Source organism: Heptranchias perlo, chromosome 7 (genome assembly GCF_035084215.1).
Source record: "Heptranchias perlo isolate sHepPer1 chromosome 7, sHepPer1.hap1, whole genome shotgun sequence".
NCBI lineage: Eukaryota > Metazoa > Chordata > Chondrichthyes > Hexanchiformes > Hexanchidae > Heptranchias > Heptranchias perlo.
The window spans coordinates 7,877,460-7,903,673 of NC_090331.1; the positions used below are offsets into that span (position 1 = coordinate 7,877,460).

General features: G+C 46.0%; 1 protein-coding gene across 2 annotated transcripts; it reads right to left on the bottom strand.

Moving 5' to 3' along the window:
- Positions 1–787: 787 nt before the first annotated feature.
- stk16 (serine/threonine kinase 16) lies at positions 788–24,492 on the bottom strand. 2 transcript variants are annotated; one of them, XM_067987023.1, is made up of 8 exons: positions 24,410–24,492; positions 18,296–18,406; positions 12,985–13,204; positions 9,069–9,202; positions 8,422–8,542; positions 6,800–6,895; positions 5,449–5,570; positions 788–1,068 (listed from the first exon to the last, which is right to left on the bottom strand). In XM_067987023.1, the coding sequence occupies exons 2-8, from the start codon at positions 18,379–18,381 to the stop codon at positions 930–932; spliced, it is 918 nt and encodes a 305-aa protein (XP_067843124.1). In that variant the 5' UTR covers positions 18,382–18,406; positions 24,410–24,492; the 3' UTR covers positions 788–929. The 2 variants fall into 2 exon arrangements, with proteins under 2 accessions (XP_067843124.1, XP_067843125.1); XM_067987024.1 differs by having other exon boundaries at positions 24,366–24,432.
- Positions 24,493–26,214: the final 1,722 nt, after the last annotated feature.

Sequence of the window (26,214 nt, forward strand, 5' to 3'; positions counted from 1 at the left end):
GTGATTGACAAGACATTTCCCATCAGATCGAAGGCAGTAGGAGGGACATTCATCGTTTAGGCGCCTGCACTCACTACTCCCTTTAAAGTACGATCATTGCACTGCCCAGGAATGATTTAACGCCCCCCGCCCACACCCTCAACCCCGGCACCCCTGTCCCCCAAAAAGTAAAAACTATCCAGGATTCTCCAAGGCTCCTTAAAGAGTACAACCCAGCAAGTAGGTACCTCTGGGCTTGGTGGGGAGGAGAAGTCAGGTTGATTCAAATACAAGAGCGCGAAGGCATAGGAAAAGATAATGGAGCCAATTTGCGCACAGCAAGGTCCCACAAACAGCAATCAGATAAATGAGCAGCTCATCTGTTTTAGTGCTGTTGGTTGAGGGATAAATATTGGAGAGGACACTGGGAAGAACTCCCCTGCTCTTCTTCAAGTAGTGGCCATGGGATCTATTACGTTCACCTGAGAAGGCAAACGGGGCCTCGGTTTAACATCTCATCCGAAAGACGGCACCTCCAACACTGCAGCACTCCCTCAGTACTGGCACTGGGAGTGGTCAGCCTGGATTATGTGCTCAAGTCTCTGGAGTGGGGCTTGAACCCACAACCTTTTGACTCAGAGGCGAGAGTGCAGCCCACTGAGCCACGGCTGACATGAAGAGATAATGGAGCAAAACAAGCCTTTGGAAAGGAGAAAAATGTGCAATTTTGTTTTCTACTCCCACCCCTCTCCCAACTCTAAACATTAAAAGCGTCGAGCCCATAAGGTCCAGGAACAAAACGATCACGTGACGTCCTGTCCCGTCGCCAGAATTACTGACGGCAGGATTTTATATGTTTTTTTGTGCCGCAGATAACAGGTTCTGACGGCCAATTAACTCAAAGTGCCCCCAGGGATGGATCGGACCCGCTCGTGTCTGCGCCGCCGAGATCAGATCATTTTGGTCTCCTGGACGGCTCCTAACGGCTGCAACTGTTCAGTCTGATTCAATACCCAGGTGATGTTTGGTCTCTCTTGGGGGTTAACAACCATCATAGAGGTTAGCAGATGTTGCAGGGCCTGCGTGTACCTACAATAAAAAGGGGCAGAGGAGAATTGAATTCAACATGACAGAAATGACACACAAAGATATACTTTACATAGAATTTACTACATAGAAAGAGGCCATTCTGCCCAACAGGACCATGCTGGTGTTTATGCTCTACACGAGCCTCCTCCCTCCCTACTTCATCCAACCCTATCAGCATAACGTTCTATTCCTTCTGTTGGCCAGGGGCTGCAGAAACTACTACGGTCACCTCCGGTCAACACTTCCTCCCTCATGTGCTTATCTAGTGTCCCCTTAAATGTATCTATGCTATTCGCCTCAACTACTCCACTTGGCAGCGAGTTCCACATTCTCATCACTCTGAATAAAGAAGTTTCTCCTGAATTCCCCATTTGATTTATTAGTCACTAGATTATATTTATGAGCCCTAGTTTTGGACTCCCCCCCCCCCCCCCCCCCCCACCCCACCAGAAGCGGAAACATCTTCTCCACGTCTACCCCATTGAACCCCTTCATAATTTTAAACACCTCTACCAGGTCACCCCAATGTAAAAATACTTTATAGAGGAACAGATGAATGTACAGGACTGGGAAACATCATTACAGTCATCTGTCCTGTACTCAAATTCAAAAAGATACCACACTATTAATCATCAATCACTTCTTTCACCAAAAGTGTGCCCAACCTTCTGTTAAATATGTTTGCCCACCATTAGTGACAGATCTGTAACCACCAGTATTTCTGCGGTATAGTTAACTACGCCTAACAGTCAATCAAAAGTAACAACAACTTGCATTTATAAAGCGCCTTTAACGTAGTAAAACATCCCAAGGCACTTCACAGGAGTGTTATCAGACAAAAGGTGACACAGAGCCACATAGAGAGGTTTAGGGAGGGAATTCCATAGCTTAGGGCCTAGGCAGCTGAAGGCACAGCCGCCAATGGTGGGGGGATGGAAATCGCGGATGTGCAAGAGGCCAGAATTGGAGAAAAGCAAAGATCTTGTAGGGCTGTAGGGCTGTAGGAGGTTACAGAGATAGGGAGGGGAGAGGCCATGGAGGGATTTGAAAACAAGGATAAGAATTTTAAAATCGAACCGTTGCCGGACCGGGAGCCATGGTCTCCTGGAGTCAGCTCGACTGCCTGTGTGGGTTGGGGTGAAGTTTCCCAGTACTTTGCCTGAAATTTTTGTCTCCCCCTCCAGGAGTTAGCATAAATGGCGGGTGGGGAGGGAGCTGCACAGGTTTGCACCATCTAAATGGATAGGGTGACTTTGCAAGGTCACTGCCAGTGACTGCCCTTGACATCAAGGCAGCATTTGACCGAGTGTGGCACCAAGGAGCCCTAGTAAAATTGAAGTCAATGGGAATCGGGGGAAACTCTCCAGTGGCTGGAGTCATACCTAGTGCAAAGGAAGATGTTAGTGGTTGTTGGAGGCCCCAGGACATTGCTGCAGGAGTTCCTCAGGGCAGTGTCCTAGGCCCAACCATCTTCAGCTGCTTCATCAATGACCTTCCCTCCATCATAAGGTCAGAAATGGGGATGTTCGCTGATGATTGCACAGTGTTCAGTTCCACTCACAACCCCTCAGATAATGAAGCAGTCTGTGCAGCAAGACCTGGACAACATCCAGGCTTGGGCCGATAAGCGGCAAGTAACATTCGTGCCAGACAAGTGCCAGGCAATGACCATCTCCAACACGAGAGAGTCTAATCACCTCCCCTTGACATTCAATGGCATTACCATCGCCAAATCCCCCACCATCAACATCCTGGGGGTCGCCATTGACCAGAAACTTAACTGGACCAGCCACATAAATATTGTGGCTACAAGAGCAGGTCAGAGGCTGGGTATTCTGCAGCGAGTGACTCACCTCCTGTCTCCCCAAAGCCTTTCCACCATCTACAAGGCACAAGTCAGGAGTGTGATGGAATACTCTCCACTTGCCTGGATGAGTGCAGCTCCAACAACACTCAAGAAGCTCGACACCATCCAGGACAAAGTAGCCTGCTTGATTGGCACCTCATGCACCACCCTAAACGTTCACTCCCTACACCACCAGCGCACAGTGACTGCAGTGTGTACCATCCACAGGATGGACTGCAGCAATTCGCCAAGGTTTCTTCGACAGCACTTCCCAAACCCGCGACCTCTACCACCTAGAGGGACGAGGGCAGCAAGCACATGGGAACAACACCACCTGTATGTTCCCCTCCAAGTCACACACCATCCCGGCTTGGAAATATAATCGCCATTCCTTCATCGTCGCTGGGTCAAAATCCTGGAACTCCCTAACTAACAGCACTATGGGAGAACCTTCCCCAAACGGGCTGTATCGGTTCACCACCATCTTCTCAAGGGCAATAAGGGATGGGCAATAAATGCTGGCCTTGCCAGCGACGCTTATATCCCATGAACGAATTAAAAAAAGGTCTGTTCTTGGTCTTCTTTTCATATCATTGCTTGTGCTTGACCCAACCCCAGTTTGGGAGAAGATAACTGATCATTGTTATTCACTGTCCAAGTGGATACTGTATAGATATTTCATACTACTCCCATTATGCTTTTCCTGAAATTCGAGTGACAACATTGGAAAAAGGTAGCTGCAAAGTGCAGTCAGGGTCGGATAATGCATACTGGTGCACTGTGCCACAGTCACACCGTGGTAGAAAGTAAGTTTGTGTCTGTGATGCTCCAACCTTCAGCTGGGATGTTTGGCAGAAGACACCCCCCAACACAGAAGAGATTAAAATAAACTGGTGTAAGGTGCCTCCACAGGAGTAGGCCAGTAAGCCCATCGAGCCAGTTCCGCCATTCAATTAGATCATGGCTGATTTGTACCAGATGCGAATGGGGGTGAGGGGTGAACAGGACTTTGAGCGAGTTAAGATAAATTAGTCAAATTAATCAAATTCTCCCACATAACTGGACATTAGGGAACTCCAGAACCATTTATTTTAACTGATACTGAAAATAACTCCATGTGAACCTATATCACAAAATATTAACTTTGTGCAAAGAGAAGAAAGAAAGAATGAACTCGCATTGTTACAGTGCCTTTCACGACCTCAGAACATCCCAAAGTGCTTTACAGCCAATGCAGTACTTTTGAAGTGTAGTCACTGCTGTACTGTGGAAACACGGCAGCCAATTTGCGCACAGCAAGATCCCACAAACAGCAATGTGATAATGACCAGATAATCTGTTTTAGTGATGTTGGTTGAGGGATAAATATTGGTCAGGACGCCAGGGACAACTTCCCTGCTCTTCTTTGAAATAGTGCCCGTGGGATTATTTATGTTCACTTGAGGGGGCAGACAGGGCCACGGTTTAACGTCTCACTGAGAGCGTCAGCCTGAAATTTGTGCTCAAGTCTCTGAAGTGAGAATTGAACCCACGACCTTCTGACTCAGAAGCGACAGCCCAAGAAAATTAGACAAAAAATATTAAAATACAGCTTGTAAAAGGTCCCACTGGCTCAGTTTGTAAATATCCTGATTGTTGCAGAACTCAGCCAAATAGCTCAGGAAAATAAGCTGATCTTAGCTGGGGGTTGGGGGGTTGCGGCATTGACAGTAGGGAATTCAATATATCTGGTGGTTTCTGGGCTGACATCAGAAAAGCTGCTGTAATGTCATAAAAACAAGTTCACTAATGTCCCTCAGGGGACGTAACCTGCCATCCCTGCCCGTTCTAGCCTACGAGTGGCTCAAGTCCCACACTATGCGATTGACTCTTAATGCCCTCCTAAGTTGCCCAGGAAGGCACTCAGTTGTAAAACAATTACTATGAATCTATAGCACCCATAGACCCATCAACCCAACAGAAGTCAATGGGCTTCAGGATAGGAGGGGGGAAACCTCGAGGGGAGGGCAATTCAAAGTAGTTAAGAATTCAATGGCACTACCATCACTGAATCCCCCATCATCAACATCCTGGGGTCGCCACTGACCAGAACGTCAACTGGATCGGCCACATAAATGCTGTGGCTTCTAGAACAGGTCAGAGGCCGGGTATTCTGTGGTGAGTAGCTCACCTTCTAACTCCACAAAGCCTCTCCACCATTCAGGAGTGTGATGGAACACTCTCCACTTGCCTGTATGGGTGCAGCTGGGGTAACACTCAAGAAGCTCGACATCATCTAGGATAAAGCAGTCCACTTGATCGGCAGCCCATCTACCACCTTGAACATCCATGGGCAATAAATACTGGCCTTGCTAGCGACGCCCATATCCCCAGAATGAATATTTTTTTAAAAATTACTTCAGTCTTTCAAGCTGTACTGTCCAAAATCTTTATAACGAATGTAATAATTTCTGTCTACATTCTGCCCACCTCTGAAACCTGTGACAAAGCCATGTCTGCAAAAGCGAACAGAAAAATTTCCAACTGGTCCTTACCTGCAGTTTTCTGGAATGGTTATTGCATTCTGTACGGCCAACGCAACAGAGTCTCCCTTGTGAAAGATGCCATCATACGGCCCTTCCAAGAACATCATAGCATACAGCACGCAGCCTAGGGACTGAAAATAAATCACAGTCACTGCAGCACAGTGCAAGATACCAGGAACTGAAACCAACGTACATACATCATAGCACACTCACTCAACACAGGGACTGCAAACAAACAAGCTGGCGAATGAAACCAACTCATGTACCTCATAGCGCAATCAGGGACTGAAAACAAACCAGTCATTAACAGTAAGGAACTCAGGGACTGAAACCAACCCATATGCATTGTAGAATATAGGCCAAACGACCCTGCAACCTCACATTCAGGTGATGCGACTGGTTTTGGCGAACTGTGGGAGTTTGGGTGATGCATTTGCGGAGGCATATTTCTCCAGGGAGAGGGAGTGGAGACAATGCCAGGAGGCCAGAGCTGCATACTTTTCATACCTTACATCAGCCACCATCTAGTGTTTGCCTTTGTGGAGAGGCAGAGCTGAAAGAAGCCCAGTACTCTCTGCAAACAAATTGTGGCCTGGGCTTTTGATCAGCTCTGGCCACCCGTAATTCAGTATTGGTTGTATGCATCTGTGTAAACAATTTGGAATTGCGTATTCCTCGGCCTTATCTGCTATTCCCTTCAGCTCCTATGCCACCATATCTTATCCAGGGGCGGGTTTTCACACCATTAATTGGTCGCTTTATCAGTGCACTCATTGATCAGTTTTGGATAGCAAAGAGGCCATTACAGACACAATAAGCTGAACAACCTCCTCCTGTGCTGTAAATCCTATGGTTTTAACCCATTTTGAATGAGCTCATAGGAACACGAGGAGGCCATTCAGCCCCCGAGTCTGTTCCGCCATTCAATTAGATCATGGCTGATCTGTATCTTAACCCTGTTTACCTGCCTTGGTTCTGTAACCCTTAATCCCCTTACCCAACAAAAATCTATCAATCTCAGTTTTGAAATTACCAAATGACCCTCAGCCTCAACAGCTTTTTGGGAGAGAGGGTTCCAGATTTCCACTCCCCTTTGTGCGATGAAGTGCTTCCTGACATCACCCCCTGAACGGCCTGGCTCTAATTTTAAGGTAATGCCCCCCTGTTCTGGATTCCCTCACCAGAGGAAATAGTTTCTCTCTATCCGACCAAATCCTTTAATCATCTTAAACAACTCAATTAGGCCAATCCCTTAATCTTCTATACTCAAGGGAATACAAGATCCGTGGTGACTCAGTTCTGGAGCGGCGGTTTGCGATCCACAGCGTTTGAACAAGAGCGCGGCAGCTTTGCTACGTACCCATATGTCAGTGCGCTCGTCTATGATGCAGTGACTCTCCACACTGAAGAGCTCGGGAGCTCGGTACGATATGGTGCAACGCTGAGCCGCCCAGTCCTGGAACAGAATAACAAACGACCGTCAACACAACAGGGAGTTACATAGAACGTACAGCACAGAAACAGGCCATTCAGCCCAACTGGTCCATGCCGGTACTTATGCTTCAAACGAGCCTCCTCCCAGCCCTCTACATCTCACCCTATCAGCATATCCTTTTATTCCTCTCTCCCTCATGTGTTTTATCTAGCTTCCCTTTAAATGTATCTATGCTATTCTCAACCACTCCATGCGGTAGCGAGTTCCACAATCTAACCACTCTCTGAGTACAGAAGTTTCTCCTGAATTCCCTATTGGATCTATTAGTGACAATCTTTTATTTATGACCCCTAGTTCTGGTCAGCCCCTCAACGTCTACCCTATCAAACTCTTTCATAATCTTACAGACCTCTATCAGATCACCTCTCAGCCTTCTCTTTTCTAGAGAAAACAGCCCCAGGCTGTTCAGTCTTTCCTGATAGGTATAATCTCTCAGTTCTGGTATCATCCTGGTAAATCTTTTTTTGCACCTTCTTCAGTGCCTCTATATCCTTTTAGACCAGAACTGTGCTTGATTTGCTTTTTTAAAAAAATGGCCTTATTAACCTGCGTTGCTACTTTTAGTGATTTGTGTATCTGTACCCCTAGATCCCTTTGCGCCTCTATCACATTTAGACTCTTATTTTCCAAGGAGTATGTGGCCTCCTTATTCCTCCTACCAAAATGTACCACCTCACACTTACCTATATTGAAATTCATTTGCCAATTACACGCCCATTCTGCAAGTTTAGTAATGTCTTCTTGTATTTTGACGCAGTCTTCCTCGGTATTAACTATACCCCCCCCCCAATTTGGTGTCATCTGCAAATTTTAAGAGAAGGTGGCTGCCGTGACGGGATCCACTAATATCCCGGATAGCTCTGTCGATTGGGTGCTGCTCTGGGCACCAGAAGCCCCTGCGTTCAAATCCCGGCAACATTCATTCAGCTACAAATCCTTCGCAGGTGTAATAAAATGATTCCGCATCTTAGGGGATGTGAGGAGACTGCAGGGACTTGTGTGCACTGTCACAGTACAGGCTTTGGATGCTCAAGGCTGCTGGCAATAGAAACCATTTGGTGGGGTCGAGACTCCTCTCTCACAACATGCTCAGCCAACAATGCTAGTTTCACGCAGCATACTTCAGAAATTCTGCTAATTTTACGCAAGATGGTTTTTTTTTGTTCTGTATTGTTTGCCTTCAAAGTTGATCATTTTTGGCTCCAGTTTATGGGATTCGAACATATACACGGAAAGGAAAAATTTGCATGGCTATGGGGAAAGAGCAGGGGAGTGGGATTAATTGGATAGCTCTTTCAGAGAGCCGGCACAGGCATGATAGGCCGAATGGTCTCTTTCTGTGGTATATGATTCTATGAAATCAAATAGTTACCATTTATAAGGACTGGACTATACAATACAACGCAAAATAAATGATTATCGTGGGAAAGGCAGGGAACAAACAGAAAATAAAAAGAATCCATTTCCTTCACCACGGTCTCCTTTACCTGGATTGTCATGGCTTCCCGCGACCCTTTGACTTCGATTCTTGCCTTATTCATCGATCCCAGGTCCATCAGCACAGGTTGGTGATTGTCATCTAGGAGAACGTTGGTGGGTTTCAAGTCCCTGAGAGAACGTAAACAATCGATGAAAGAAAGAGCTTGCATTTATATCGTGCCTTTCACAACCTCGGTACTTCCCAAAGCGTTTACAGCCAATTAAGTAGTTTTGAAGCGTAGTCATTGTTGTAATGTAAGAAACACGGCAGCTAATTTGCGCACAGCAAGTTCCCACAAACAGCAATGAGATGATGACCAGAACATCTGTTTTTTTTTAAGTGATGTTGGTTTTGGGATAAATATTGGCCAGGACGCCGGGGAGAACTCCCCTGCTCTTCTTCGAAATAGTGCCATGGGATCTTTTACATCCACCCGAGAGGGTAGACGAGGCTTTGGTTCAAGGTCTCATCCGAAAGATGGCACCTCTGACAGTGCAGCACTCCCTCAGTACCGCACTGAGAGTGTCAGCCTGGATTATGGGCTTAATGCCTTCTGACTCAGAGGCGAGAGTGCAGACCACTGAGCCATGGCTGACACACATATGCATCTCTCTCACATGCACAGGCCACCAATATTATGAGGATTAGATTTACCTGTGTGCGTAGCTCTTGTCATGGATGGCCTTCAGTCCCCCGCAGAGCCCGTGGAAGATGTTCAGTATTCGTTCCTCAGACATGAAATTATTAGCGTCTCTCAGCTTCTCCAGCTCAGCCCACAGTGAGCCATTCTGTGAGGGGAAAATCGGAAACTGTATTACTCCTCAATATTAAAACAACTCCAGGACTTGGGCGCATAATCTAGGCTGATTGTCGTGCCTCAGTGGGTAGCACTCTTGCCTCTGAGTCAGAAGGTTGTAGGTTCAAGTCCCACTCCGGAGACTTGAGCACGTAATTGACACTTCAGTGAAGTACAGTTGGAGGCGCCATCTTCCAGATGGGACGTTAAACCGAGGACCCATCTGCCTTCTTAGGTGGACGTAAAAGATCGCATGGCACTATTTGAAAAAGTGCAGCGAGTTCTCCAGGTGCCCTGGCCAATACTTATCCCTCGACCAACATCACCAAAACAGTTTAATTGGTCATTATCACGTTGCTGTTTGTGGGACCTTGCTGTGCGCAAAATTGGCTGCTGTGTTTCCTTCATTACAACAGTGACTACACTTCAAAAGTACTTAATTGGCTGTAAAGCGCTTTGGGATGTCTGAGGTTGTGAAATGCGCTATATAAATGCAAGTTTATATCCTGAGAGGTCATACTTATTAGGAAAGGCTGAACAGGCTGGGGCTCTTCTCTCTAGAAGAGAAGGCTGAGGGGTGACCTGATAGAGGTCTTTAAGATAATGAAAGAGTTTGATAGGGTAGATGTAGAGAAAATGTTTCCAATTGTGGGGGAGTCCAAAACTAGAGGTCATAAAGATAAAATAGTCGCCAATAAATCCAATAGGGAATTCAGGAGAAGCTTCTTTATCCAGAGAGTGGTTAGAATGTGGAACTCACTACCACAAGGAGTAGTTGAGGTAAATAGCGTAGATACATTTAAGGGGAAACTGGATAAGCACATGAGGGAAAAAGGAATAGAAGGATATGCTGATAGGGTTAGATGAAGTAAGCGATTTGGGATGTACTGAGGATACGATCAGATGCTATATAAATCCAAGCCCATTCTTCGTTGATTTACCCTCTTCAAGCGTTCTTTTTTCGAGCAGTTCTGACGAAGGGTCATCGACCTGAAACGTTAACTCTGTTTCTCTCTCCACAGATGGTGCCCGACCTGCTGATTGTTTTCCAGCGTTTTCTGTTTTAATTTTAGATTTCTAGCATCTGAAGTATTTTGCTTTTATTCTTTTTTCTATCTTTTATGTTTTTCTTTTCTTCTTGCTAGTGTAGAAAAAAATCCTCCCATTTCTCAATAATTGCTGTAAAACTCAAAAACGCATTTGGTCACGGCTCCTGGTTTGGGTACTAGGTGTCACTGTGTAATGTTAGCTGCACGCAAGTCTTTGTTTGCACAGCACCACCAACTGTTTGAAACCGGTCACTTCAAAAATGTAACGGATGTGGGAGATTAAAAAGAGAAACTTCAGAGTGTTGGAAATCTGAAATAAAACTAAAAAAATAAAGGTCTGGAAACACACCGCAGGTCTGTCAGCGTCTGGTTGTTTTTTCAGGAAGAGATCCTGGCGAGTCCCACCAGAGATGTTGCCCTGTCTTTTCTGAAGTGCTGTGCAACTTCAATGTGTAAAATGAAAGACCGAACTTGCCTTTATACAGCGCCCTTCACGGCCTCAGGATGACCCGAAGCGCTACCCAAAGGGCATACTAGGCCTCATCCGAAAGACAGCAGTTCCGACAGTGCAGCACTGCCTCAGTATACAATGCCACATATTAGCAAAAACCCAGGTATTACCGCACGCGCGTGTGTATTAACATTAAGAACTTCCATTTATATAGCGCCTTTAACGTAGTAAAACGTCCCAAGATGCTTAACGGGAGCGTAGCAGACTAAAAGTTGACGCGAGCCAAGGAAGGAGAGATTAGGACAGGTGGCCAAAAGTTTGGTCGAAGAGGTAGGTTTTAAGGAGGAGCATCTTAAACTAAGGAATCACTTTTTTTTCCAAGTTCGGTCGTTGTTATTGTGCAGGTAAATATTCACAGGAAGGTCACACGCTGAGGTGAACGAACAGTTATTTTGCTTTTGGAGTTGTTGGTTGAGGACGGAATGTTGACCAGGACTGGAAGAACACCCCTTCTCTTCTATGAATAGTGCCAAGAGATCTTTAAAATCCACTTGAACAGGCAGATGGGGGCCTCTGTTTTATGTCTTATCTGAAAGACAATTCAGCACCCCCTCAGTACTGCACCGTGTGTAAGCGTAGACTAGAAGGACCTGATCTCGTGGCCGACAACTGAAAACATCACTCGTTACGTGGAGCCATGCGTATATGCAGCAATATTATTCTTGAGGTTTATTAGTTGTGCAAGGAAAGTACTGAGCATGCCAGTATTTTCAGTGTGTCATTTGTTGTAAACTAGTTTCAAATTTGTGGAAATATTACCCTGTATTTGCGCTGCCTCCTGTTTTCTACCGTTTTGGTCTCTCCTGGGCCATGCAGCGTGCCCCTCCTCCCCGTGGTTGGCAGGGCAAGGTGGCTGACCTGTTTCCAGGGCACAAGCAATAGTGCTTCTCCTGGATGCTGAGGGGGGGTGGGGGGGGAAGAACAAAGAGCGAGAGTGGCTCGATAACTCCCACTCCTAATTTTCATCCCTACCGGAAGAAAGTCTCAGGCCCCAGCCAGCAATGCTGGACGTCCCAAAGTGCTTCACAGCCAATTCATTTCTTTTGAAATGCAGCAGCCAGTTTGTGCACAGCAAGGTCCCACAAATAGCAATTTAGTGATATTGCTTGGGGGATAAAACATTAGTCAGGGCATCAGGGAGACCTTGCCCTGCTCTTCTTCGAATAGTGCCATGGGATCTTTTACACCCACCTGAGCGCGCAGACGGGGCCTCGGTTTAACATCTCATCTGAAAAACGGCACCCCCGACAGTGCAGGACTCCCTCAGTACTGTGCTGAAGTGTCAGCCTAGATTATGTGCTCAGGTCTCTGGAGTGGGGCTTGAACCCATGACTTGGATGCAAGTGTGTTACCAACTGAACCAAGGTTGGCACGTATGCATTAAGGTGTAATTCCATGATGTGAGGGAGAACAATGCTTGCAGGAAAAGTGGTTTGGAGAATTAAAGACTATAATGGGCCTGAACTTGCTCCGACCAGCGTGGCAAGGCTCTCCGCACCTCCTGTGGATAAAAAGTACGAATGTACTTACTGCGTGGTCCACAACGTAAATTGGTTGGATTCTGAGATCTTCCTCAGTGGTGCGTTCTCATACTTACGCATGGAAACACTGTGGGACTGCAAGCCCCGCCCACAAGCAGGCAAGTTAAACTCATAAATTTAAAGTGACATTCCCTATGTTAGTCTAAATAAAAATTTAACTTACCTTATTATAAAGGTAATGTTTTTAATGATCAAAAAATATTATAAATATAATTAGTCATTCCACTTTTTTAAATTTAATTTTTTATTGTTTTGTAGTCATTATAAGTCATCGCGCTTTTATAAAGTAGTGTAGGGCTGGTATTTTCAAGCATACCTTCTCGTGGTATAAGTATCGCGTTCCAGCTGGGCAGATGGGTAAGTTTACGATTGGTGATTGTGTTTGATTGTATATGACTGTGGGATAGTTCGCTCTTTAATACGAGACTGTCCAAACGCCATTGAACCAATCGGAGCAAGTTCGTGATTTCCGGGTTTTAATGCGCATGTGTGCATTCGCGAACTTGCTCTGATGGATTCAACGTCGGCTGGGATGGACGCCATTATGGAGCGACGTCCAATGTAAGTAAGTTCTGGGCCAATGTTGTAGCTCTATCTCTAGGCTCCTTGCTGGAGGTGCAGAGTCATCCTTACATAGGATTTGTTCTCTAAATGGCCAGACAGCCAGACCTACCTTAATATAAGGCAGGAGCAGCCAGGCCTCACACTTTGGACTCTTGTCCATGATGCAGTATGCTTCCAGACGCAGGATGTTCGGGTGGTTGAACATCCGATGCATCTCCACCTCGTTAAGCGCGTTCTTGCGGTCTTCTTTGTCATGGCAGATGATTCGCTTCAAGGCGTAGAACTGGCCGTTCTGAGCGCTCTCCACCAGGTCCACGTAGCTGAAACCCCTGGGACAGAAAGGGAGAAAACAGATAGTAAGAGCTACAAAAAGGGAGTATGAAAAGAAACTTGCAAGGGATATCAAAATCAACAAAACATTTTTTTTACAATTTTATTAGGAAAAAGAGGATGGTCAAGAGCAATGTGATCCCCTTAAAAACTCATAATGATGATATTGTAAATGAAATTAAGGAAATGGCGGACATGTTAAATAATTACTTTGCGTCAGTATTTACAGTAGAGGAAGAGAATAGCATGCCTGACACCCCAAGGAAACAAATTTTGAATCAGGGAAGGTGACTCTCCATAGTTAACGTAAGGGAATTAACAGTAATGAAGAAAATAATGGCACTAAAGAGTGACAAATCCCCTGGACCAAATGGTTTCCATCCCAGGGTTTTAAAGGAAGTAGGTGAGAACATTGCAGATGCCCTAACTATAATCTTCCAAAGTTCTCTCGATTCAGGAACTGTTCCTTTAGATTGGAAAATTGTACATGTCACTCCACTATTTAAGAAAGGTGAGAGAGGGAAACCAGGGAATTTTTGACCAGTTAGCCTAACATCTGTTGTTGGGAAATTACTAGAGTCTATAATTAAGGATAGAGTGACAGATGACCATGAAAATTTTCAGCTGATCAGAGAGAGCCAGCATGGATTTGTAAAGGGTAGGTCATGCCTGATGAACCTGATTGGAATTTTTGAAGAGGTGACTAAAGTAGTGGATAGGGGAATGTCTATGGATGTTGTTTATATGGACTTCCAGAAGGCATTTGATAAAATCTCTAATAAGAGAGCCACATGTCCAAGTTTGCCGCTGACACAAAGATAGGCAACAATGTATGCAGTGTAGATGAAAGCATAAAATTGCAGAGAGATATTAATAGATTAAGTGAATGGGCAAAACTGTGGCAAATGGATTTCAATGTAGGCACCCTCAAATCTTTTTTTGTCCCCCATCTCTTCTAAATTCTCAAACAAAATAGTTCTTCAGGTGCCGGCAGCCACCCAGTACCCCATTCAAGATCAGCCTTGGCTCAGTGGGTAGCACTCTCACCTCTGAGTTAGAAGGTCGTGGGTTCAAGTCCCCTCCGAGGACACGAGCAGAAAATCTAGGCCAACTGAGGGAGTGCTGCCCTGTTGGAGGTGCCGACTTTCGGATGCAACGTTAAACTGAGGCCCCGTCTGCTCTATTCAGGGGTGGACGTAAAAGATCCCATGGCATTATTTTGAAGAAGAGCAGGGGTGTTCTCCCCAGTGTCCTGGTTGAGGGATAAATATTGACCAACATAACTAAAAAAACAAATTAACTGGTCATAATCTCATTGCTGTTTGTGGGACCTTGCTGTGCGCAAGTTCGCTGCCATGTTTCCTAAGTTACAACAGTGACTATGCTCCAAAGGTACTGCTGGCTGTAAAATGCTTTGGGACATCCTCAGGTTGTGAAAGGCGCTAAATAAATGCAATTCTTTCTTTTCTTTCATCCTCTCTGTGTGAGATCGGGAGGAGGGGGAGAAGGCATCACAGTTGAATCTGATCCTGCCCTCAACAGATAGCCACAATGCATTCTCTCCAGCAGTCGTCATTGGATGGCAATCAGGAGCTGAAATCATCCTGATTTTTCTCTGCCCTGGCACTGAGCAAATTGTAATGTCCCAATTGTTGCTCTGGGTGACTCATTGCGGTCCAGGGATTTTTTTTTTATTATTCGTTCATGGGATCTGGGCGTCGCTGGCGAGGCCGGCATTTATTGCCCATCCCTAATTGCCCTTGAGAAGGTGGTGGTGAGCCGCCTTCTTGAACCGCTGCAGTCCGTGTGGTGAAGGTTCTCCCACAGTGCTGCTAGGAAGGGAGTTCCAGGATTTTGACCCAGTGACGATGAAGGAACAGCGATATATTTCCAAGTCGGGATGGTGTGTGACTTGGAGGGGAACGTGCAGGTGGTGGTGGTGTTCCCTTGTGCCTAATGCTCTTGTCCTTCTAGATGGTAGAGGTCGTGGGTTTGGGAGGTGCCGTCAAAGAAGCCTTGGCGAGTTGCTGCAGTGAATCCTGTGGATGGTACACACTGCAGCCACTGTGCGCTGGTGGTGAAGGGAGTGAATGCTGGGAGTGAAGGTAGTGGATGGGGTGCCAATCAAGCGGGCTGCTTTGTCCTGGATGGTGTCAAGTGTTGTTGGAGCTGCACTCATCCAAGCAAGTGGAGAGTATTCCATCACACTCGTGACTTGTGCCTTGTGGATGGTGGAAAGGCTTTGGGGAGTCAGGAGGTGAGTCACTCGCCGCAGAATACCCAGCCTCTGACCTGCTCTCGTAGCCACAGTATTTATATGGCTGGTCCAGTTAAGTTTCTGGTCAATGGTGACCCCCAGGATGTTGATGGTAGGGGATTCGGTGATGGTAATGCCGTTGAATGTCAAGGGGAGGTGGTTAGACTCTCTCTTGTTGGAGATGGTCATTGTCTGGCACGAATGTTACTTGCCACTTATGAGCCCAAGCCTGGATGTTGTCCAGGTCTTGCTGCATACGGGCTCGGACTGCTTCATTATTTGAGGGGTTGTGAATGGAACTGAACACTGTGCAATCATCAGTGAACATCCCCATTTCTGACCTTACGATGGAGGGAAGGTCATTGATGAAGCAGCTGAAGATGGTTGGGCCCAGGACATTGCCCTGAGGAACTCCTGCAAGAATGTCCTGGGGCTGAGATGATTGGCCTCCAACAACCACTACCAACTTCCTTTGTGCTAGGTATGACTCCAGCCACTGGAGAGTTTTCCCCTGATTCCCATTGACTTCAGTTTTACTAGGGCTCCTTGGTGCCAAACTCGGTCAAATGCTGCCTTGATGTCAAGGGCAGTCACTCTCACCTCACTTCTGGAATTCAGCTCTTTTGTCCATGTTTGGACCAAGGCTGTAATGAGGTCTGGAGCCGAGTGGTCCTGGCGGAACCCAAACTGAGCATTGGTGAGTAAGTGCCGCTTGATAGCACTGTGGACGACACCTTCCATCACTTTGCTGATGATTGAGAGTAGACTGATGGGGCGGGAATTGGTCGGATTGGATTTGTCCTGCTTTTTGTGGACAGGATAAACCTGGGCAATTTTTCACATTGTCGGGTAGATGCCAGTGTTGTAGCTGTACTAGAACAGCTTGGCTAGATGCGCAGCTAGTTCTGGAGCACAAGTCTTCAGCACTACAGCTGGGATGTTGTCGGGGCCCATAGCCTTTGCTGTATCCAGTGCACTCAGCCGTTTCTTGATATCGTGTGGAGTGAATCGAATTGGCTGAAGACTGGCTTCTGTGATGGTGGTGATATCGGGAGGAGGCCAAGATGGATCATCCACTCGGCACTTCTGGCTGAAGATGGTTGCAAATGCTTCAGCCTTGTCTTTTGCACTCACGTGCTGGACTCCGCCATCATTGAGGATGGGGATGTTTGCAGAGCCTTCTCCTCCCGTTAGTTGTTTAATTGTCCGCCACCAGTCACGACTGGATGTGGCAGGACTGCAGAGCTTTGTCTGATCCGTTGGTTGTGGAATCACTTAGCTGTCTATAGCATGTTGCTTCCGCTGTTTAGCATGCATGTAGTCCTGAGTTGTAGCTTCACCAGGTTGGCACCTCATTTTTAGGTACGCCTGATGCTGTTCCTGGCATGCTCTTCCACACTCCTCATTGAACCAGGGTTGATCCCCTGGCTTGTTGGTAATGGTAGAGTGAGGAATATGCCAGGCCATGAGGTTACAGATTGTGTTGTAATACAATTCTGCTGCTGCTGATGGCCCACAGCGCCTCATGGATGCCCAGTTTTGAGCTGCTAGATCTATTCTGAATCTATCCCATTTAGCACGGTGGTAGTGCCACACAACACGTTAGATGGTGTCCTCAGTGCGAAGACGGGACTTTGTCTCCACGAGGACTGTGCGGTGGTCACTCCTACCAATACTGTTATGGACAGATGCATTTGTGACAGGTAGATTGGTGAGGACAAGGTCAAGTAAGTTTTTCCCCCATGTTGGTTCGCTCACCACCTGCGCAGGCTCAGTCTGGCAGCTATGTCCTTCAGGACTCGGCCAGCTCGGTCAGTAGTGGTGCTACCGAGTCACTCTTGGTGATGGACATTGAAGTTCCCCATCCAAAATACATTCTGTGCCCTTGCTACCCTCAGTGCTTCCTTCAAGTGGTATTCAACATGGAGGAGGACTGATTCATCAGCTGAGGGAGGGCGGTAGGTGGTAATCAGCAGGAGGTTTCCTTGCCCATGTTTGACCTGATGCCATAAGATTTCATGGGATCCAGAGTCAATGTTGAGGACTCCCAGGGCCACTCCCTCCTGACTGTATATCATTGTACCGCCACCTCTGGTCGGTCTGTCCTGTCGGTGGGACAGGACATACCCAGGGATGGTGATGGAAGAGTCTGGGACGTTGGCTGAAAGGTATGATTCTGTGAGTATGGCTATGTCAGGCTGTTGCTTGACTGGTCTGTGGGACAGCTCTCCCAATTTTGGCACAAGTCCCCAGATGTTAGTGAGGACTTTGAAGGGTTAACTGGGCTTTGTTTGCCGTTGTCGTATCCGGTGCCTTGTGGTCCGATGCCAGGTGGTCCGTCTGGTTTTATTGTTATTATGACTTTTTTTAAGCGAGATTTTACAACTGAGTGGCTTGCTGGACCATTTCAGAGGGCAATTAAGAATCAACCACATTGCTGTGGGTCTGGAGTCACATATAGGCCAGACCGGGTAAGGACGGCAGGTTTCCTTCCCTAAAGGACATTAGTGAACCAGATGGGTTTTTACGACAATCCGGTAGTTTCATGGCCACCATTACTGATACTAGTATTTTAATTCCAGATTTTATTTAATTAATTGAATTTAAATTCCCCAGCTGACATGGTGGGATTTGAACTCATGACTCCGGATTATTAGTCAAGGCCTCTGGATTACTAGTCCAGTAACATATCCACTATGCTACCGTACCTCTGGACCCCGCTGATCTTTTTGGCTGAAAAAGGTTATTTTAAACATAAAATTCTAAGTGCAGAGCGAGCCATTACTCCTTCACAACAAGGAAACAAGACGAAACAGCATCAGTGATCACATACCCTTCATCCAGCTTTTGGTGAAAGAAGTAACGCTTATTATCGACGGTGATTATCCCACGAGAGCAGATGCAGAGAGTTTGGCCCATGGTCCAAAGGACATCCTTTAGGGTGCTAAAGAAATGAAAAAAAGAATCATTTTCAAATGTACTGAAATCTAAAGGTTTACAGATCACATTTTCTCCCTCACCTGGTAGGATCCCAAATCACCTTAGTTATCTCCTGATGTGGCAGGGTAACCTCCTGACTGTACTGCTGTAACAGGGGAATTAGGAGGATTTCCTGCAGCAGCATAAGGAGTTGGCACAGGTGATCCATATCTTCCTGGACAGATCAAATAAAGTATAATATAGGAACAGGATTGGCCATTCAGCCCCTCGAGCTTGTACCGGCATTCAACTAGATCATGGCTGATTTACAGCCCAACTCCATTTACCCACCTTGGCTCCATATCCCTTGATACCCTTACCCAACAAATATCTATCGATCTCAGTCTTGAAAATTTCATGATGTGGAGATGCCGGTGATGGACTGGGGTTGACAATTGTAAACAATTTTACAACACCAAGTTATAGTCCAGCAATTTTATTTTAAATTCACAAGCTTTCGGAGATTTTCTCCTTCCTCAGGCAAACATTTGCCTGAGGAAGGAGAAAATCTCCGAAAGCTTGTGAATTTAAAATAAAATTGCTGGACTATAACTTGGTGTTGTAAAATTGTTTACAATTGAAAATTTCAATTAACCTGTCATCTACAGCCTTTTGGTGGAGAGTGTTCCAGATTTCTACTACCCTTTGTGTGGAAAAAATGTTTCCTGATTTCACTGACATGGTTCTAATTGTATGATTACGCCCCCTTGTACTGGATTCCCCCACCAGAGGAAATAGTTTCCTTGGATCTATCCTTTCAAATCCCTCTGACATTTTAAAGACCTCGATCTGATCACCCCTCAACCTCAAGAGAATACAAACCAAGTTTATGCAACCTGTCCTCATGTCAGTGTTATAAATCAGGTGTGTCCAAGCTATCTGTCTTCATTGATTGCAGAAATGTGTACCATAGAGCTTTGGGCATCACATATAGAGTTTGAATCAGGTTGCCATTAATTTGAACATCCCTCAAGTTGCTGATACTAACAGATCTTGGTGTTTTGATTTAGGATTTACCCATTCAGCCAGCATCACTAAAAATAGCCCTTTCTAAACTCCCAAGTTAATGTGATACTTATATTTAAAAAGTGAGGTAGAACCTGTCCAAGGAACTATAGGCCAATTAGTTTAATGTCAATAGCAGGAAAGATAATGGAATCTTTACTCAAAGATGCAATAGAAAAACATTTAGAAACCAAAAATATAATAAAGAATAGTCAGCATGGATTTCAGAAGGGAAGGTCATGCTTGACCAACCTTATTGAACTCTTTGAAGAAGTAACAGAAAGGGTAATGCAGTAGATTTTCAAAAGGCCTTAGATAAGGTACCGCAATAATAGACTCATGACTAAGGTCAGAGCATGTGGAGTCAGGGGACAAGTAGCAGAATAGATAGCAAGCTGGCTACAAAACAGAAAACAGGGAGTAGTTAAAGGTAGTTAGTTAATCAGACTGGCAAAAGGTTGGAAGTGGTGTTCCACAAGGATCGGTGCTGGGACCACTGTTGTTCACCTTTTACATAAACGATTTGGACTCGGGAATCAGAAGTATAATTTCAAAATTTGTGGACGACACCAAATTGGGGGGTGTAGTTAATACCGAGGAGGACTGTGACAAAATACAGTAAATATTAATAAGCTTGCAGAATGGGCATTTAATTGGCAAATTAATTTCAATATAGAGAAGTGTGAAGTATTACATTTTGGTAGGAAAAATAAGGGGGCCATGTACTACTTGGGTGATAAGTCTAAGTGGGGTAGAGGAACAGAGCGAACTGGGGGTACAGATACACAAATCACTAAACGTAGTTAATAAGGCCATAAAAAAAAGCAAAGCACTGGAGTTCATTTCCAGAGGGATAGAATTGAAAAGCAGAGAAGTTGTATAGAACCTTGGTTAGACCACACTTGGGAGTAATGTGAACAGTTATGAACTCCATATTATAAAAAGGATATAGAGGCACTGGAAAAGGTGCAAAAAAGGTTTACTAGGATGATACCAGAACTGAGAGGTTATACTTATCGGGAAAGATTGTGCAGGGTGTGGCTCTTTTCTCTAGAAAAGAGAAGACTGAGAGGTGACCTGATAGAGATCTTTACGTCTACCCTATCAAACCCTTTCATGATCTTAAAGAAGATGTTTCCACTTGAGGGGGAGACCAGAACTAGGGGCCATAAATATAAGATAGTCACTAATAAATTGATCGATTAACAGATTGATTCCTGGGATGAGAGGGTTGTCCTATGAGAAGAGAATGAGTAGAATGGGCCTATATTCTCTGGAGTTTAGAAGAATGAGAGGTGAGCTCATTGAAATGTATAGAATTCTTAAGAGGGCTTGATAGGGTAGAACTGAGAGGCTGTTTCCCCGGGCTGGAGTGTCTAGGATTAGGGGGTCATGGTCTCAAGAAAAGGGGTCGGCCATTTAGGACCGAGATGAGGAAACATTTCCTCAGAGGGTTTTGAATCTTTGGAATTCTCCACCCCAGTGGGTTGTGGATGCTCAGTCATTGAGTACATTCAGACTGAGATCAGTAAATTTTTGGAGGCTTAAGGGAATCAAGGGATATGGGGATCGGGCGGGAAAGTGGAGTTGAGGTAGAAGATCAGCCATGATCTTATTGAATAGCGGAGCAGGCTCAAGGGGCCAAATGGCCTACTCCTGCTCCTATTTCTTATGTTCTAATGTAAATCTGATACGGAATTCAGGAGAAACTTCTTTACCCAGGGAGTGGTTAGAATGTGGAACTCGCTACAAGGAGTAGTTGAGGCGTTTAGCATAGATGCATTTAAGGGGAAGTTAGATAAACACATGAGGGAGAAAGAAATAAAGAACTTGCTGATAGGGTCAAATGGGGGGAGGAGGCTCGTGTGGAGCATAAACACTGGCATGGACCTGTTGGGCTGAATGGCATGTTTCTGTGCTGTAATTCAAACAGGACACACCAGCGATAATACGTAGGACTGAATTACCTAGGACCCACAGTATGCAAATCCCACTATAAGTTACCTCAGGGTTCAGATGCTAGGTTTAAACTGAAGTTTTAAAACAGTGTGCCATGGAATAGGATGTAATTTTATTCTTGTGTTCACTCAGGTGGCAATATCTATATCTGAACTGTGTCAGGTCTGGTGAACTGGGCACTTCTCGAATGGGATGGAGCATGTCAGAGTCACTCTAGACTTGCATCCTAGGAATGAGTTTGACAGAGGGAGGTGTGGATGTAGATCAACTTTTCAGTCACAAATCATAGAAAGGTTATAGCACAGGAGGCTACCATTTGGCCCATCGAGTCTGTGCCGGCTCTCTGCAAGAGCAATCCAGCTAGTCCCATTCCCCCAGCCCTTTCCCCATAGCCCTGCAATTTTTTTTCCTTCAAGTACCTATCCAGTTCCCTTTTGAAGGCCACAATTGAATCTACCTTTACCACCCCCTCAGGCAGTGCATTCCAGATCATAATCCCTCGCTGTGTAAAAAAGTTTTTCCTCATGTCGCCTTTGCTTCTTTTGCCAAATCACCTTAAATCTATGTCCTCTGGTTCTTGACCCTTCAGCCAATGGGAACGGCTTCTCTCTATCTACTCTGTCTCGACCCCTCATGATTTTGAATACCTCTATCAAATCTCCTCTCAACCTTCTGTTCAAAGAACAACCCCAGCTTCTCCAGTCTATCCAAGTAACTGAAGTCTCTCATCGCGGGAACCATTCTAGTAAATCTTTTCTGCACCCTCTCTAAGGCTTTCACATCCTTCCTAAAGTGCGGTGCCCAGAATTGGACACAATACTGCAGTTGTGGCCGAACCAGTATTTTATAAAGGTTCATCATAACATCCTTGCTTTTGTACTCTATGCCTCTTATTTATAAAGCCCAGGATCCCATATGCTTTTTTAACCGCTTTCTCAACCTGCCCTGCCATCTTCAGCAATTTGCGCACATATACCCCCAGGTCTCTCTGTTCCTGCTCCACTTTTAGAATTGTACCCTTTAGTTTATATTGCCTCTCCTCATTCTTCTTACCGAAATGTATCATTTTGCACTTCTCTGCGTTAAATTTCATCTGCCATATGTCCACCCATTCCACCAGCCCGTCTATATCCTCTTGAAGTCTATCAGTATCCTCCTCACTGTTCACTACACTTCCAAGTTTTGTGTCATCTGCAAATTTTGCAATTGTGCCCTGTACACCCAAGTGCAAGTCATTAATATATATCAAGAAAAGCAGTGGATCTAGTACCGACCCCCGGGGAACACCACTCTATACTTTCCTCCAGTCCGAAAAACAACCGTTCACCACTACAAATAGCACAACTTGCATTTATAAAGCACCTTTCATGTCCTCAACATGTCCCAAAGCGCTTCACAGCCATTGAAATATATTTCTGAAGCGTAGTCACTGTTATAATGTAGGAAACGCAGCAGCCAAATTGCACACAGCAAGGTCCCAGAAACAGCAACATGAAAACGAGCAGATAATCTGTTTTAGTGATGATGTTTGAGGGATATTTATTATCTAGGACACTGGGGAGAACTCTCCTGCTCTTCTTCGAAATAGAGCCATGTTTGAGGGATATTTATTATCTAGGACACTGGGGAGAACTCTCCTGCTCTTCTTCGAAATAGAGCCATAGGATCTTTAGCATCCACCTGAGAGGGCAGACAGAGCCTCGGTTTAACATCTCATCCGAAGGACGGCACCTCCGACAGTACAGCACTCAAGAGGACAACAGGGGATAGAATACCAAATGAGAGTTCAGCCTCGAAATACAAAATACAAGTCAACATTGGGGAAATGAGGAGTGAACCATGTTAAAAGGTTACATGGATTGCCTACGTAACAAGTCATTACACTTTTCACAGGGTAAACCACTTTGAGAAGCAACCAAGCACAAAACGAATGACATTATTACACATCCAACAAGACCTTGCATATATATGTAAGCGTCTTTAATGTAGAAAAATGCCCCAAGGCACTTCGCAGAAGTATAGTCAGGAAAAAAATAGGGCACCGAGCCAAAGATGTGCTCAAAAACTTGACCAAACACGTGTGTTTTAAGGAGGACCTTAAATCCAAATAAACATATAGAATCATAGAAAGGTTACAGCACGGAAGTAGGCCATTCGGCCCCTCGAGTCCGTGCACGAGCAATCCAGCTAGTCCCACTCCCCCGTCCTATCCCCGTAGCCCTGCAATTTTTTTTTTCCTTTCAAGTATTTATCCAGTTCCCTTTCGAAAGCCTTGATTGAATCTGCCTCCACCACCCGCTCGGGCGGTGCATAAAAAAAAAAGTTTTTCCTCATGTCGCCTTTGGTTCTTTTGCCAAATCACCTTAAATCTGTGCCCTCTGGTTCTTGACCCTTCTGCCAAGGGGAACAGTTTCTCTCTCTCTCTCTATCTATTCTGTCTGGACCCCTCATGATTTTGAATACCTCCTCCCAACCCTCTCTGTCCCAAGGAAAACAACCCTAGCTTCTCCAGTCTTGCCACACAACCCTGGAATCATACAGATCTGCATTTTAAAATTTACCCGTGGCAGAATAAATTAGATCTCATCTATTGGAACCTGAACCAGTGCAACTGCCTCACTTCCCTCCCCTGGAGATGGGCAATGGTGGGGGGTGGGGGCGCAACAACGCAACTGCGCATGTCTTAGTTGCCACGCTGTGCGCATGGCACAGCCGAGCCGGGTTCGTTGTGCGCACGCGCGGCCGCCCAGTGCTAGCTGGGAGTTGTAGTTCCCCTCCTCCTCCTCCTCCTCCAATATCCCGAACTGTTGTCAAGAGAGTCGACGCCGCCTCTTGGTGGTTGGCCGGGTGGAATCCGGCTTCCCTCACCGAGGACCGACTCGACCATTCGTTCGCTCCCTTTAGAATTTCCCCTCCCTGCTTATCATTATCGCCGTGCGTGACAAGTCGTTCGGGCCTACCGCCGCCAACGCCGCCGCCGACCGGTCCACCTCAGCAAACCTACCGGACGCCCCGCCGCTCTGCCGCCCGCTGGACACTCCGATCTCGCGAGAGCTCCCGAGCCGAGGAACGGGATTTCTTTTCCACCCGGGGCCGGCCGATCGCCTTTCGGATCTCGCGAGACGCGGGGAACCCCTGGAGCGCGAGCGGGCTGGCGGCAAAGAGGCATCTTAGAAACCGGGTACGGTAGCGTAGTGGTTATGTGACTGGGCTAGTAATCCAGAGGCCTGGACTAAAATCCAGAGTCATGAGTTCAAATCCCGCCACGGCAGCTGGCGAATTAAAAAATTCAATTAATTAATTAAATTCAATTAATTAAATAAAAATCTGGAATTAAAATACTAGTATCAGTAATGGTGGCCGTGAAACTACCGGATTGTCGTAAAAACCCATCTGGTTCACTAATGCCCTTCAGGGAAAGAAGCCTGCCGCCCTTACCCGGTCTGGCCTATATGTGACTCCAGACCCACAGCAATGTGGTTGATTCTTAATTGCCCTCTGAAATGGCCTAGCGAGCCACTCAGTTGTAAAATCTGGCTACGAAAAGTCAAGAAGGCGGCTCACCACCACCTTCTCGAGGGCAATTAGGGATGGGCAATAAATGCCGGCCTTGCCAGTGACGCCCACATCCCATGAACGAATAAAAAAAGAACCACTGGGGAGCAGCGCAGCTCGCCACTGACTGCACTGTAGGTTTGCAGGGCAAAGCAGCCCCGCTTGATTGGCACCCCATCCGCCACCCTAAACATTCACTCCCTTCACCACCGGCGCACCGTGCACCATCCGCAGGATGCACTGCAGCAACTCGCCAAGGCTTCTTCGACAGCACCTCCCAAACCCGCGACCTCTACCACCTAGAAGGGCGAGGGCAGCAGGCACATGGGAACAACGCCGCCTGCACGTTCCCCTCCAAGTCACGCACCGTCCCGACTTGGAAATATATCGGCCGTTCCTTCATCGTCGCTGGGTCAAAATCCTGGAACTCCCTCCCTGACAGCACTGTGGGAGAACCTTCACCACACGGACTGCAGCGGTTCAAGAAGGCGGCTCACCACCACCTTCTCAAGGGGCAATTAGGGATGGGCAATAAATGCCAGCCTCGCCAGCGATGCCCACATCCCATGGACGAATATTAAAAAAAACTAACATAGAAAGTAGGAGCAGGAGTAGGCCATTCGGCCCTTCGAGCCTGCTCTGCCATTCAGTATGATCATGGCTGATCCTCTATCTCAACCCCTTAACTTACTTTGGGCGGGCCTTCGGATAGCAAGCGGGGAGGAGCCCACCTTCAGTTCAACCGCAGCTAGGACCCGCGGGAGAAGCGAGTGGATCACTCTGTCCCCTCGGACAATCAGATCGCAGCTTTTTTTTTGACAAGCTGCGTTAACTCTCTCTGCCGGCTTCCAGCATTAAAAACCAGGAAATGAAAGGTGCAACATTAAAATCATTGTAAAAACAGTTATAGTCGGCGGGGTGGTGGGGGCTGGGGGAAGAGAAGGTAAGAAATAATTGAATTAAATAAAAGAGACAGAAGGAAAAGTTTAAAAAAAAAACATTTTTTAATGATGAAAAACTATTAAAATAAGGAGGAATGAGACTCAACATTTTTAAAAGTTAATTTTTAGTTGTTTGGTAGTCATTAAGACTTTTAAAACTTAGGTTAGACCTGGTATTTTTATGCGTACCTGTTCAGTGGTGATATTAGTAACTTTCCAGCTGGGCAGATGAGCGAGTTGGGGCTTTTTCAATGATTTCATTGATTGCAGCGTGCGATGGTCCTTTACTTCAAAGCTGTAGAAGAGAGGGAGC

Excerpts from the sequence above, each read along its gene's own strand:
- stk16 (XM_067987023.1), bottom strand. The coding sequence starts at position 18,381 with ATGGGCCAAACTCTCTGCATCTGCTCTCGTGGGATAATCACCGTCGAT. Across the intron at positions 6,896-8,421 it reads GGGAAGCCATGACAATCCAG|GACTGGGCGGCTCAGCGTTG; the intron begins GTAAAGGAGACC and ends ATTCTGTTCCAG. Across the intron at positions 5,571-6,799 it reads ACGAGCGCACTGACATATGG|TCCCTAGGCTGCGTGCTGTA; the intron begins GTACGTAGCAAA and ends ATTTATTTTCAG.